General features: G+C 41.7%; 1 protein-coding gene and 1 long non-coding RNA gene across 14 annotated transcripts in view; one reads left to right on the top strand and one right to left on the bottom strand.

Annotated features, from left to right (window-relative positions):
* Positions 1 to 13,818, top strand: part of LOC147015838 (uncharacterized) — a 192,162-nt gene that overhangs the window by 18,242 nt on the left and 160,102 nt on the right. The window lies entirely within an intron of this gene.
* HTR4 (5-hydroxytryptamine receptor 4) overlaps positions 1 to 13,818 on the bottom strand; it is a 108,854-nt gene that overhangs the window by 45,767 nt on the left and 49,269 nt on the right. For 3 of the 5 annotated variants that reach the window (XM_085848411.1, XM_085848412.1, XM_085848410.1), the window contains exon 6: positions 12,586 to 13,223. In XM_085848411.1, coding sequence (XP_085704537.1) covers positions 12,586 to 13,223 — 638 coding nt within the window. Of the gene's footprint in view, positions 1 to 11,310; positions 12,435 to 12,585; positions 13,224 to 13,818 lie in introns of those variants that run through there. The other 2 variants (XM_085848408.1, XM_085848409.1) reach the window with 1 other exon arrangement.

Raw genomic sequence — 13,818 nt, 5'->3', positions numbered from 1 at the left:
GTGAAAAGTTTGGAGTGGGGGAGGGTTGGGGGCAAATACTTTTGCAGGCCACTATAGGTATAAACAAGTGGGGGATAGGGGGGCAATAGGTATGATGGAATTTTATCTATTATATATCTAACAGAATAAACATGTCACAACTATGATGACAGTCGGAGCGAATTGCTCGATTAATTCAAAAGCTTTTGTTCTACTTCAAGGCACGGTGTTTCTCTCAGTGGAGGTGTGAGTGTGAATATTTATCACAGAAAATATGTGATCATTCGGGATGAATTTAGTTTTCTGTAGTATCAAACAATCAATGGTTAACACATCCATATTTTGAATAAAAAAGCCAGAATTCATTTGATGTTGATGAATACAAAAGCCAGAATTCAATTGATGTTAACACCTGCATGCCTTTGGTATAAAATATGCTTCTTCCTGGGAACAAATGATTAAAGAATCAATAATAATGAGTCGTGAATCATAAATAAGTATTTTATACATTCCTTGTAGAATGCAGGTACAGTGCCAATCGAACGTCTACACCCCCTTTCAAAATTTTCACTTTTTGTTGCCTTATAGTCTGGAATTAAATTGCAGTAAATCAGACTTCAACTGTAAATAACCCCACAATTTCCAAGTGAAAAACAAATTCAACAAATTTCAGAAAATTAATTAAAAATACAAAACTAAAATATATTGATTGAATTAGTGTCCACCCCCCTTATAATAGCAATTGTAAATTAGCTCAGGTGTAACCAATCACCTTCAAAATGACACACCAATATAATTGGCCTCCACCTGTGTTAAATTGAAGCGATTCTGATTATTGCAGGATAAAATCAGATTTTCCTGTAGTTTTCCTTTGCTGGGTAGTGTATTTATGTCAAGTTTTGGCTTAATGGTTAGGGTTGCGAGCTTGGGATCCTAGGGTCCTGAGTTCAAATCCTACTTGGTTGCTTAATTGATATCAGGTGGGGTTGACTCTGCCTGTCATTCTTCCGAGGTTGGCAAAATGAGTGCCAGCTTGCTGGTATCCTGTGTCGGAGTGGCGACCTGTCGAGGATTGTGCCCAATAACCCAGGAGACTGCTTAGGCAGCACTAATGCTCTGTACAGATTATGGTCCCAATGGATGGATGGTAGTGCATTTCACAGCAAAGATTCAACCATGAGCACCAAGGAACCTTCAAAGACTTCTGGGACAAAGTTGTAAAAAGGCACAGATCAGAGGATGGGTATAAAAAATATTTCAAAGGCCTTGAATATCCCCTGGAGCACAGTCAAGATGATCATTAAGAAATGGAAGGCATACGATACCACCAAGACCCTGCCAAGATCAGGCCATGGGTGACCAAGCAAGGAGGAGACTGATTAGAGAGACCACCAAGAGGCCAACTGCAACTTTTAAAGAACTACAGGCCTTTATGGCAAAGACTGGTCACTGTGTGTATGGAATAATATCCCAAGCACTCCACAAGTCTGGCCTGTATGGCAGGGTGGCAAGAAGGAAGCCATTACGAAAAAAAGCTCACCGAGAGTCCTATTTGAGGTATGCAAAAAAACACTCCATAGATTCTTAAGCCATGTGGCAAAACGTTTTGTGGTCTGACGAAACCAAGGTGGAACTTTTTGGCCTAAATGCAAAACGTTATGTTTGGTGCAAACAGCACATCACCCAAAGAACACCATCCTTACTTTGAAGCATGGTAGTGGCAGCATCATGTCATGGAGATGTTTCTCATCAGCAGGGACTGTGGCACTTGTTAGGGTAGAAGGAAAAATGGATGTAGCAAAATACAGAAAAATCCAAGAGGAAAACCTGCTGCCCTCTGCAAGAAAGCTGAAATTGGGACAGAAGTTCATCTTTCAACATGACAACAACCCGAATTACACAGCCAAAGCTACACTGGAGTGGCTGAGGAACAAAAAGATGTATGTCCTTGAGTGGCCCAGGCAGAGCCCCGACTTAACTCCAATCGAAACTCTGTGACATGACTTGAAGGTTGCTGTCTATCAACACTCCACATGCAACATGACTGAGCTTGAACAGTTTTGTGGAGAAGAATGGGCAAATATTGCCCAATCAGTGTATGAAAAGTTGGTAGAGACCTATCCCAACAGCGTCGCAGCTGTAATTGCTGTCAACGATGCTTCCACCGAGTATTAACTCGGGAGGGGGGTGGGGGGGTGGACACTTATCCGAACAAGATATTCTAGTTTTGTATTTTTAATTAATTTCCTGAAATTTGTATAATTTGTTTTTCAAATAAAGGTGTAAAAAGTCTGATTGAATGCAATTTAATTCCAGGTTATAAAGCAACAAAAGGTGAAAATTTTGAAAGGGTGTGTACACTTTCTATCGGCACTGTGAGTCATTTTCATATTGCCATTAAAAAAAAATCTTATCAGAAAGAAAAATATTGAAACCACAAAGCCATGAATGATTCTGCAAGACTTTTGGTCCCATTCTTGGAGGATTTGCCAGATACCAATGTGTCATATAAAATATTCTATGTGTCAATTGGGAGCCCTGCTGAAGTGCTTATCTCCAGTTAGCAAAGGTTGCCTGCAGTGTTGCCTCCAAACTTTGATGACAGCGTGGTCTGGACGCTTAGGGATTATACAGATCAATTGCTTTTTGGTTGCAACTGCAGAATCTTTCGTGAAACCACATTTTGAGTAAAGCTTAAAACTCTTTCCATCTGCTCTACTGGACAAGAATAATCTCTCCTATGATTGCAACTGAATTTCATATTGCCGGTCTCAAAAATGTTATGGAATCTCGAAAAAGTTTTTCACTTCTCCAATTTTGAGTTCATCTTAATGGCATTAAATAAGTCCAAAACCATACTTTTGGTGCTGCATATTTTATGCCCAATAATTGCAGAAAGGATGGCTGGCTGAGCATATTCTCAAAAAATTTAACGTGATCTATCCACAGCACCTTGTGTTCTCACCCTCCTCTTGTATCTTTCCTTTGACAATATTGATTTCCTCATTTTTGAGCTCCTTCCCCACCCCAACTTCCCCTCTCCCCAGTCATATTTAATAAATAGATAGCATCTAAGCTTGAACACTCATTGGTACAGCTGGAGTCAAATCTTACCAAAAGCATTTCTTTTTGTTCTCACCACATTGTTTCTTTCAATACCATATAATTTTCTCCGATTTACACGCAAGCAAGACCACCCAAGTAGACCCAAGCATTGATTGTAATTGTGCACACTGCTGTTGGATGCTTAGAATCAATGTCAGATGTATAACGTGTCTTGCTTGTGAAAGCTACTGACGACAGGTGTCGGCGGACAGGTAGAACAATAGATTAAATCAATGGGATGTTAATGGAGATATGCAACCCACCTTGGGAAGCAAGGAGACGCTGACGTTTCTGGCGTTAACCCTTCGAGTGAGAAATAGAGCGCTTTTCCTTCAAAGAGGGGTTAATGGCCAAAACATCAGCCTCTACTTGCTTCCCACTTCTGAGTCAACATTAATCGACATGTGTTGAGTGAATATTAAAGGAAATGCTAGCATGGGTCCTGGGGATTATAGAAACAAATAAAATCTGTTCTCAGGAAGTCAAATGCGGTTTCCATATCAAAAGTTCTTCACCAATATATAACCTACAAACATATTACCCTATTGTTCCTTTCATATACAGTGTATGTAGTATAGGTTGAGCAAATGTAATGAAATTTTGTTTTGGTTTTTATTTTGTTTACCCTCCTTGTGCTGTTAGAGGCATAGGGCTGCCAAGGTAGTTTTTTTGGCTCAGGTTTACAACCATGGACGAGTCATCACACTGATGCAGGATACGCAATGGAGTGCAGAAATTTGTTATCCATTGAGGGGGCTGGTGATAGCTGACTTACTCTTTGTGAAGGACACCGTGGGATCTTGAATATCTACCAACCAATGCTGACAGACGGGACATCTTGTTTCACATCCATCCGAACGACGGTCCAGAATGTGATGCAACTCCGTCCTTTGAGGCACCAATTTGATAGTTTGTAGTCAGATCGGAAATTGAACCCAGACTAGACAACTTCCTGTTAGACTAGTATACAGGGATACTAGTGTGCTTCGATGATTAAAGAATCATCATAAACATTAGGAGAATTTAGAATAGGTCCATGCGCCTTATTTACGACATAGTTATAAATGAAACTCGAGCGAAGTTGATGGCGCACCATCGCAAATCCCCACGTTTCCCACTTTAATCAAAGTTGAAAGATGGCAAAAAGTGCCACGACGAAAAGTTGTTACATATTTCATGCACCCTCCCCCCTCTCACCCTTCTCCCCAATGTTAATCGCATGTACAAAGCTTCACTTTCCTTTTTTTTTTTTAAACCTTCCATTTACTTGGTTGGAGTTTTATTGTTTTTTTTTTTTTTAATTATTTTTAATTTTTTATCAAGTGTTATGATTTTTTTTTTTTAACATTTGACTTAAATTGTATAAAAATCTTGTATGATAAAGGTATTTTTTCTAAGGATGGACAAAAAAAAACAAAGTTTCACTTAAAAATGTTTTAAAATGTTCCCGTAATTCAATTTTTCGTTATTGACCTTTTTTTGACCACGGGGCCAAAAATGACACGACTCGTGTACTTTGTTGCCATGTGGTGATTATAACTACCAAGTTTGGTGAATTTCTGCTGAACCATTTAGGAGGAGAGAGTGTGACGGACGGATTGCAATATCCCCATGCTTGTTTCAAAAAGCATGGAGATAATAACAAGGGGTTTTTTATGAATTATGTGATTATTTTAATTAAGCTGCATGCATATTGCTTGTGGTAAAGGGTAACGCACAAAAAATTGCAGTGCTTTGGAACTACTCATTTCACAGACTGAGATATGATGGACATGTCTCCATAGAGTTACGTTGTTGGAGGGATCCGAGCGGAATGACAGGACTTAGAAATACCGATCACATTTCTATGCAATCACACAAAATACTTTCCAAACATATATCACAAGGTAAAAGAAAACGAAATAATGCAAGAATAATCTGTTTTCATGATTTATGCACACGCATAGATGCCTCACCCTGTCTGCGCAAAACCAAGGTGGCAGTTTATAGCAAGCCCAAAATTATAATCCAAGCTCAACAGCTCAGAGGTGAATGCACATACCTCTAGAAGTCGAGACTATTGTGTCCATCTTCGGTGACAGAGGTAAACAAGAGCGATTGTTGACGCAAACACACAGAAAACCTTTACCGCAAACACTGTGAGTGCAGTTGAGACATTCAGGTTGAGAGGTTTTCAACATTTTACTGTCATGATCATAAGTGTGGACGTTTCTGCACCAGCATTCTTAGGCTTATCTTTGTAACATCTAAATGGATTTGATTGATTCATCTCTCTCAATCTTTATCCTAATGCCTTAAGAGTCTTTCAGGTGCCTTTTTACAAACTCCAGGTGTACTGTCATGTGCCTTTTTCTCAGGAGTGGCTTCCGTCTGGCCACTCTCCCACAAAGCCTAGATTTGTGAAGTGTTGCAAAGATTGGTGTCCTTCCAGCAGGATCTCCCATCTCAGCCAAGGAACTCTGCAGTTTTATCAGAGTAGTCATCGGGTTCTTGGTCACCTCCCTGACCAGGGTCTTTTTTGTTGAGTTGCTCAGTTTTGTGGGATGGCCAGCTCTAGGAAGAGTCTCGGTATTTCCATATTCTTCCTATTTCCTAATGATGGAGCTCATTGTGCTCTTGGAACTTTCACTCCTGGGAATTGTTTTATACCCTTCCCAAGATCTAAGCCTCCTCACAATTCTATCTCGGAGTTCTATGGACAGTTCCTTGGACTTCATGGTAGAGTTTCTGCTCTGACATGCACTGTCAACTGTGGGATCTTTTATAGAAAGGTGTGTTTCTTTCTAAATCATGTCCAATCAATTGAATTGACCACAGGTGTACTCCAATCAAGTTGTAGAGACATCTCAAGGATGATGAAAGGAATTTGGATGCACCTGAACTCAATTTGGAGTGTCATAGCAAAGAGGTTGAATACTTATTGCCGCAAGACATTTCAGCTTTTCATTTTTCATAAATTTGTAAAAAATTAAAAAACAAAACATGTTTCCACTTTGTCGTTACAGGGTATTTTATGTAGATCGGTGACAATTTTTTTTTTAATATAATCCATTGTAAATTCAGGCTTGAAAGTTGAGGTTTGTGAATACTTTCTGAAGGCACTGTATACGTCGGACAAGGCTGCAGAGCCCCGTGGGGGTCCCGCAGTGTCTCCAGGGGTAAGGCAGGACTGAGATTATTGAGTCGGCAGACAAGGAATAGAGGGAATAAATTATTTTTTGGAATTGAATGGAATTCTCCTTCTTTGGAATGCCTTACTCCTCTCTGCTCTTGTCCCAAAAGGATTAGGGATAAATGGAAGAATGAGTGCTGAGATTCGAGTGAATGTAATTGGAATATGTGTGGCCCAAATTGATAGGAGTGATGGTATGAAGGAAGTATGTTATGAGTGGTGTACATTTGTGAAGAGGAAGAAACACACCCCATTGGAATGAATCCCCATTTTAAAGATACAGTAAGTCGACAGTGGGGATTCAGTTATTTTGTAACATAAAAGCCGAGATGGTGCTCGTGCCAATTGTAGAAAAGTAATTAATTAATGGATGCAAAAGTGTGGTTAAAGGCAGGGGGTGTGGCCCCTGTGTGAGCTGGATTGCAGTTGTTTGCTCCTCCCTCTTGGCTCCTCCCCTTGCCCGGGGCTCATAAAAAGAGCAAATGCAGCTCAGTTCAGTTGGAACTCGACAAAATCGCCAGGAGTCAGAACTCGCCAGGGGAGAAATTGCCAGAATCGCCAGATGCCAGAGCTCACCAGACAAGAGATTGCGGCAGACATTGGACCTCACCGGGGAAACAGGCAGCACAAGGAGGGCAAGCGTCGGTGCTGAGCGAGGGGAGCCGCGAGTCAACATGATCAAGCATTGGATCACGAGTTACTGCTACGAGCCTGGGCTGCTCCAATTCTATTGATGCTCAGTTTGGCTGCATTCCATCGCAACAATGAAATGTACAGATAGATCTTCAAAACTATTACGATACGGGTCTTTCATCTTACGCATCTCTCTTCGGCCATCTACCTCTTGTCTCCTGTGCACGCACAGGAGCAATTGCCACGGGCAAACCCGCCCAAGAACGTTCTTTTTAGAGTGAACCCAAGAGCGAACTCAAGAGTGAACCATACTGACCTGCATCTCACATTCTTCCTCTTACACCACGCTGCACCCATGTTGCATTACACTTGCACCTCTCACTCACGCACCCTAGACACCCTCATTATTTCTCCTTTCCTAAGAATTTTGGGTTGTGCAGGTTGGCCGACCGCACCACATATTGAGAGGTCACTAATCCTCAACTGCTTCTTATCTCTCTGGGCTATCTCTAATTTTCCTCGGGTTTGTGTGCGTGTTATGGTGCCTGTCATCGAATAAGTTAAGACTGTTTCAGAATATTCAGGATAAATGCACTTTCTTCTTTTGTAAATATTGTAGGCCTTTTGCCACAACACAAATTCCTTGCTGTCACTGCTGTACGTTTACAATAAATCCTTTATAATGCCACATAATTTTCTTCACTCTTGTTTAAATATATGTGCCTGTTAGGAATGTACCCAGCTCGTTTTTGTCTTTTCTTCCATTGGTCTAGCATGGTCCGCACCTTACTTTAGCCGGGACATTATTCCCCAAAATCTGCTATTTAGCCGATGCACACTTGGCAGCTCCACTCGGCTGCACCTGATATGGTAAGTACTTAAGTAACGCAAGTACGCATCGAGGACGTGATTTCCATTAAGGTGATCACGTGCTCCTCGGTAAACGGTTGTCAGACTGAGGACCCTGGGTCACGTGGTTAAGTTACTGGCATTTGCTGTCAATTAGTAACTCGCCGCAACACAAACTTATTCGTGTGTGATAGCCTGCAATTCCCAGTGAGTCTGGAGAGGAACCAGGGACAACCCCCCCCTTGTGCCCTCCCCCCCCCCCGACTTCAGGGCCACGACAAAAAAAAATAAATATATATAGATGTATATGAAATAGATATAACCAAAATATGATCCTTCCAACCCGACAAATGTATCATGATGTTCAAATGCCATGAGCGCATCCATACCGCTTAGCTTCCTACCTATATAGCTACAGCAGTGCAAACTTGAGTCTATTAGACCAAGGGTTTAACCGAGGAGAATTTACCAACTTAGGATGCATTTCTTTCCATATAAGTGCGACTTCATCAGGATGAAGACGACTGCACTGCAATGAAGATTACCACATTTCATTTCATCTATTATTTTGCAGGTTCATCAATACATACATTGTACTCCTGCAGAATTGCTAAAAAGTGAAACAACTCATGATAGTTCCACCTGTGACCACAAGTATGAGCGTGCGCGTGCGCACACACACACACACACACACACACACACACACACACACACACACACACACACACACACACACACACACACACACAGCGGTCCCCAGGCAGATGTTTCATTCATATTCATCTTAGTTAGCCCATCCTTCATGTCTCGTGGATATATAGGCCAAGATGCATTACAAGCTATCCTTATCTTTTGAGATATTCGAAAGAGAGGGCTTTTAGTTTGGTCTTTAATTCCATTTTCTATTCCTTTATCCATTTTAATTTATAACCTGGTGTTGGCTTAGCAGTTAGGGTGGTGGCTTGGGATGTTGGCTTAGTATAGCGGTTACGGTGGTGGCTTGGGATCCGAGAGGGATTCCTTGGGTCCTGAGTTCAAGCCCCGTTGGCCGCTGAATTAACACCAGGGGGTTGACTCAGTCTGTCATCCTTCTGAGATCGGTGAAATGAGTACCAGTGTAGCAGCCAAAAGGCTGCACCCGAAGGGAAGGGGTATTGATGAATTTATTAAATCTGGTATTGGTGTGGCACAGGCATGATGGGTCGAATGGCCTCCTCCTGTGCATAACTTCCTCATACTTTCGTATTCCTTGTACTACACACACATGACCTCTCCTTCATGCAAGCATGCATGCCTCAGACCACACGTTAACAGAGAGCTTCATTTGCATAGGCTGCCAAAACCCCGTTGAAACTGCATGCCATTTCCCAATGTACACTTCATTTTAACCTTCTCTGTACTCGAATCACAATGCTACAACCGTCATACAACCACCACAACGCCTCCCTAAAAACCCTCACAATAACCCATGCTCACCCTCCTCAACACAACCACTACAAACGCTTCAACACCCTCACCACATATGCTTCAACCGCTCCAAATGCTTCAACTTTCTCACCACAAACACCACAATGCTTCACCCACCTCACCACAACAGTTACAAAACTCCATGACCACAGTCAGCATTCAGGACACTCACCACTGTCCTGTGAGGATATCGGGAATCCATGGATGCTACCCACCATAACAGATGCTTGTGTTCGGAACATATTGGCATGTAGCTCTAAGTGCAACTATGCGCTGGAATCCGTTCAATGTCATCTGAGTAGCCCTGATGTTCTACTAAATAGCGATCCTCATTTGGTGCCTTGCACAAGTTCATGGCTGGAAAACACTCCCAAAAACCCGCACTCCATGTTAATTCTTGGAGCTCTGTTGCGTGGCCGAGTTTGGGGGCGAATGCCGCCATTTTCGGCTATGAAGCCTCTCAGTAGTGGGGTTACTTCTGGGGAAAGCATCTACTCACCAATGAGGGCACTGGAGAACACCTACAGATCTTTCTGATCTGAATTTGGGTTCCTCCTTTGCCCAGAATCTATAAAATGGCTGTGAAGGGATGATTGAGCTCTTCACTACAGTCTCCTTGCCAAGGTCTAATGCAGAGGTCACACAGTCTTCTTCTGGGTATGAGGCAGCTGCTTCTTCTGAGTGTGGAGGGCTGGGCAAGGAGGAGAGTCCTGACCTGATCCACACCACGAGGAGAAATGTGGAGCGGAGCACTGAGCGGGCAGAATGCCAGACCGATCATAGACTTTAGCATTTACATTTACAGACTTCTGACATGCCTTTACAAGCTATGCTCTCACATGTTCTGTCTCTCTCATGTTCTGTCTCATCTGCGGACACACAAGTATAAAGAGCAACCTACAGGTATGCACATCTTCATTTTTTTCTGTCTGCACCCCACCTGCACGTCATTGCGCCCCATTTGCACCTCCCCACTCATGCAAAATAGACACCCCCGCTGTTCTTCCCCTATCCCCCCTCCGATGCAACTGCCATTGTGCTAGTCTGTCAGCTGCGCCAGGTACCACATGGGTCGTTTACACCTCGTACTTTCTCTCATCTTTCTGGCTATCCTCATTTCCTCGGGTGTTTGTGTATCTGATGGCATCTGCAATGCTGCATAAGATAAGAGTGTCGAAGTTTATTTTGGGTTAGCTCTGCATTGTCTACTTTTGTAAATAATTGCATTTATTTTGCTGCACTTCATGAATCCTTGCTTTCCACAGCTGTACCTATTGCTGTGTATTAAAACCCTTTAATGGTCACATGCTCTTTCCTCACCTTAATAATAAATTACTTACTGTATATTACAAATGGACCCAGCTCGTTCTGTCTTTTCCTCCATTGGTCCAGTGTAATCTACGCACAGGTTAGCCGGGAGGTTATACCCGACTAACTTGCTCTTATTAGCCGGTGCGTACTTGGCAGCTCCACTCAGCTGCACCTGATATGGTAAGTTAATGCAAGTATGCATAGAGGACTCAAAACTCGCTTGGTACAGTCAATCCACTGGAAACGGCAACACGCAAAAGAATGTAACCCTGCCAGGATTGGCATAACCAATCGGCGCTAATAGATACTGAGCAACCCACCGGCACATCAAATTATCTGTGCCCTGTGGCCTCAGGACCGCGTGTTTGGGAGGAATGAACTCGAACCCCAGATCCGTAATATATATATATATATATATATATATATATATATATATATATATATATATATATATATATATATATATATATATATATATATATATATATATATATATATATATATATATATATACACCTTATACTTTATACTGAATATAATATAAAGGGGGAAACCCCTTTTTACTTCAAGGAAGGGTTAACGCTTGAAACGCCAGCTTCTCCTCATTTCCCAGTGGTTAGTATGCTTTGATGAATGGTTTTCTTGTTTCCATCCATTGCAGCAATATGTGATCTGACAAATCCAAGGTTGAAATCAAACCAAACACCTTTTGTGTTTGACAATGTGACCAAATGATAATCGATTGAATCGTACACCATCAAATCAACAAAGAACTATACGAATGCTTTAAAATAAACACACCGACACACAGGTCCACAGTGCATTTGAAAACGAAAACAGCAAGTAATGAATAATTCAATAATACAATGATGTTGGCAGATCTTTGAGGGCCAGAAACCATCTTGGCTTCATTATAAAAGACTTACCCACAGCCGTGCAGTTTGCAAATCATACCTTACACTTGCAAGGTTTCGGGATCAGTTCTGCTGAAGCTGCACTATCGGGACCTCACGCATTCCAGGCAGAAATGCTGGAGGAAGGAGGGATCGATATCGAGTTTGCAGCACTAAGTGCGTCACTCCAGATGCTCTCAGCCATCTGAACTGCTATCTCCCATTCTTTCCTACATAGCAGATGCAATCCTGAAAGCCGTTTCAGACCAGTCAGGAAATGATTTGAGCACAAACTTGATAATTAATATTTCCTCCTGATCTTTTTCAGCTATTTCGGTTCTGCATCTCAGATGACTGTTCTTTCGTCATGACAAACGTGTATGCGGTTATGATCATCTTGGTTGTGGAAACATCGCTCTTCCTGCCCTATGCCTCCTTTTGATGCAGAAAATTATCCATTTTCTGAGAAGGAAGCCAGATGTAGCATTGTGGAATGCAGTTTAAAGTGAGAAAGATCAATGGCGAGTTAAAAATTCTGAATCCTTGAATTCCCGTGTTCGCAAGATAAGTTGCCTACTGCCTGAAACCTCACTGCATCCTTCCCACAAAACTTTCACAAACCACCTCAAACTCTCCAAACCGAGTCTACCAGTAATAATAAAGTGCTGACTGAAATTTCATCTCTAACCGTTTATTTTTAAGGGAATGATCTGTCCAAATAACGGAGGTGAAAGCAACTCTTTCCTATAAATATTGACATAAAGACCAAGATGAGCACCAAGGCGTACAGGACTCCCACATGGGTAGAAACGTGAGGTTGAGAAGTAAGTGCCAAGGTAATCTCCACATTTCCATAACGGAATGACTCCTTGAGATGTATTTTGCATTGAAGACACTCAATCAGATGCGGCAGCATAATGGAATGGCATCCACTCAGACTCTGAGGTCGGCGGATTGAACATCCCAAAGACTTTAAAAATAGTACCTGCTTCTTCCTTGCTTGATCTTCAGCCTTTAAAAGGATACTGCACTGACAAACAACCACAGGTTAACAATACTAGTGCAGGCTTTGATTGGCCTCATAGCCTCCTGCATCAAATCCATTTTAAGAGAACTCGTATTGTAGCTACATATGAAAAGAGAAATGGATAAGTACCCCCGAACCATTGCTCTCACCTCATTCTCTGCGTGGAGAGGGTTTCGTTGGTAGTAGGACGACATGCTGAGGTCCTGAAGATGGCGCGATGCTGTGCATTCTTCCAGCAGCACAGGATGGTCAAGAAAGCTCGACGGAAAGTCCGGTTGAGAAAAGCATAAAGAAAAGGGTTAATTGCTGAGTTAATGTAGCCAAGCCACAGGCAGGTAGACCAAACTGCCGAAGGGATGGAGTAGTCAATGAAAGGGTCGATGACGTTGGAAATGAAGAAAGGTGCCCAGGAGAGGCAGAAACAGCCCATGATGAAAGCCAGAGTCTTCGCCGCCTTCGTTTCTATCATAACCCGAGAAGAAGCATGGTGCTGCTGTTGTCCAATTGGCTTGGCCGTATTGGCTTTCCCACCATTATTTACACTTTCCTGATATGCAGCAGAAGTGGAGGAGTCATCAGCTTCGTAGTTGGTACCATTCTCATTGGAGCCAATACGCTGAAGCGACCTGATGTGACGTGCGTGAGCTCGTGCTGTGACATAGATTCGCTGATAAGCCACTGTCATCAGCACGAAGGGGATGTAAAAAGCCACCGAGGAACACGTAACGGCATATACTTGATTCACCACGAAGACACACTGAGTAGAGTTGGCTTCCCTTTCGGCAATCTGAAAGGACACAAAACTACAAAAGTCATTCACACACTTCCGTCCCATCTCTCTGTCCTCCCAAATCCCCAGGATAAGACTGCTCTTGTGCTCTGATCATCCAAACTATTCAATTCGAGAACATATGTGTTCATATATATATATATATATATATATATATATATATATATATATATATATATATATATATATATATATATATATATATATATATATATATATATATATGTATGTATGTATGTATATGTACAGTGTCCATCCCATCCTGTGTTGTCACTGAACTACTCCCTTAAACTTTTGCAAAATTGTACCAAGCTTCTGGGCTGCACCTCTCCTGTGTGTATGTCCTTCGGGTATGTTTTTTTTTTTTTTTGAAAAACAATGATATTTTGGAAGAAATAATTTGGTTTTTTAAACATAAATCTTCAACTTCAATTCCTTATAACAATGTAATATCACGAAATTTACAAATTAATTTGAACGAAATAAATGTTTGTATTATTATTAGTGAAAATCATAACACGTCAACTCACATACTTATCCTCAGTTAAAACAAGCCGGTCTCGATAGCGATGTGTGGTGAGGTGTTTGAATT

The sequence above is a fragment of the Eptatretus burgeri genome, chromosome 12 (assembly GCF_056783735.1).
Source record: "Eptatretus burgeri isolate ZD-2024b chromosome 12, Ebu_testis_v1, whole genome shotgun sequence".
Lineage (NCBI taxonomy): Eukaryota > Metazoa > Chordata > Myxini > Myxiniformes > Myxinidae > Eptatretus > Eptatretus burgeri.
This window is presented reverse-complemented; position numbering and strand designations above follow the sequence as displayed.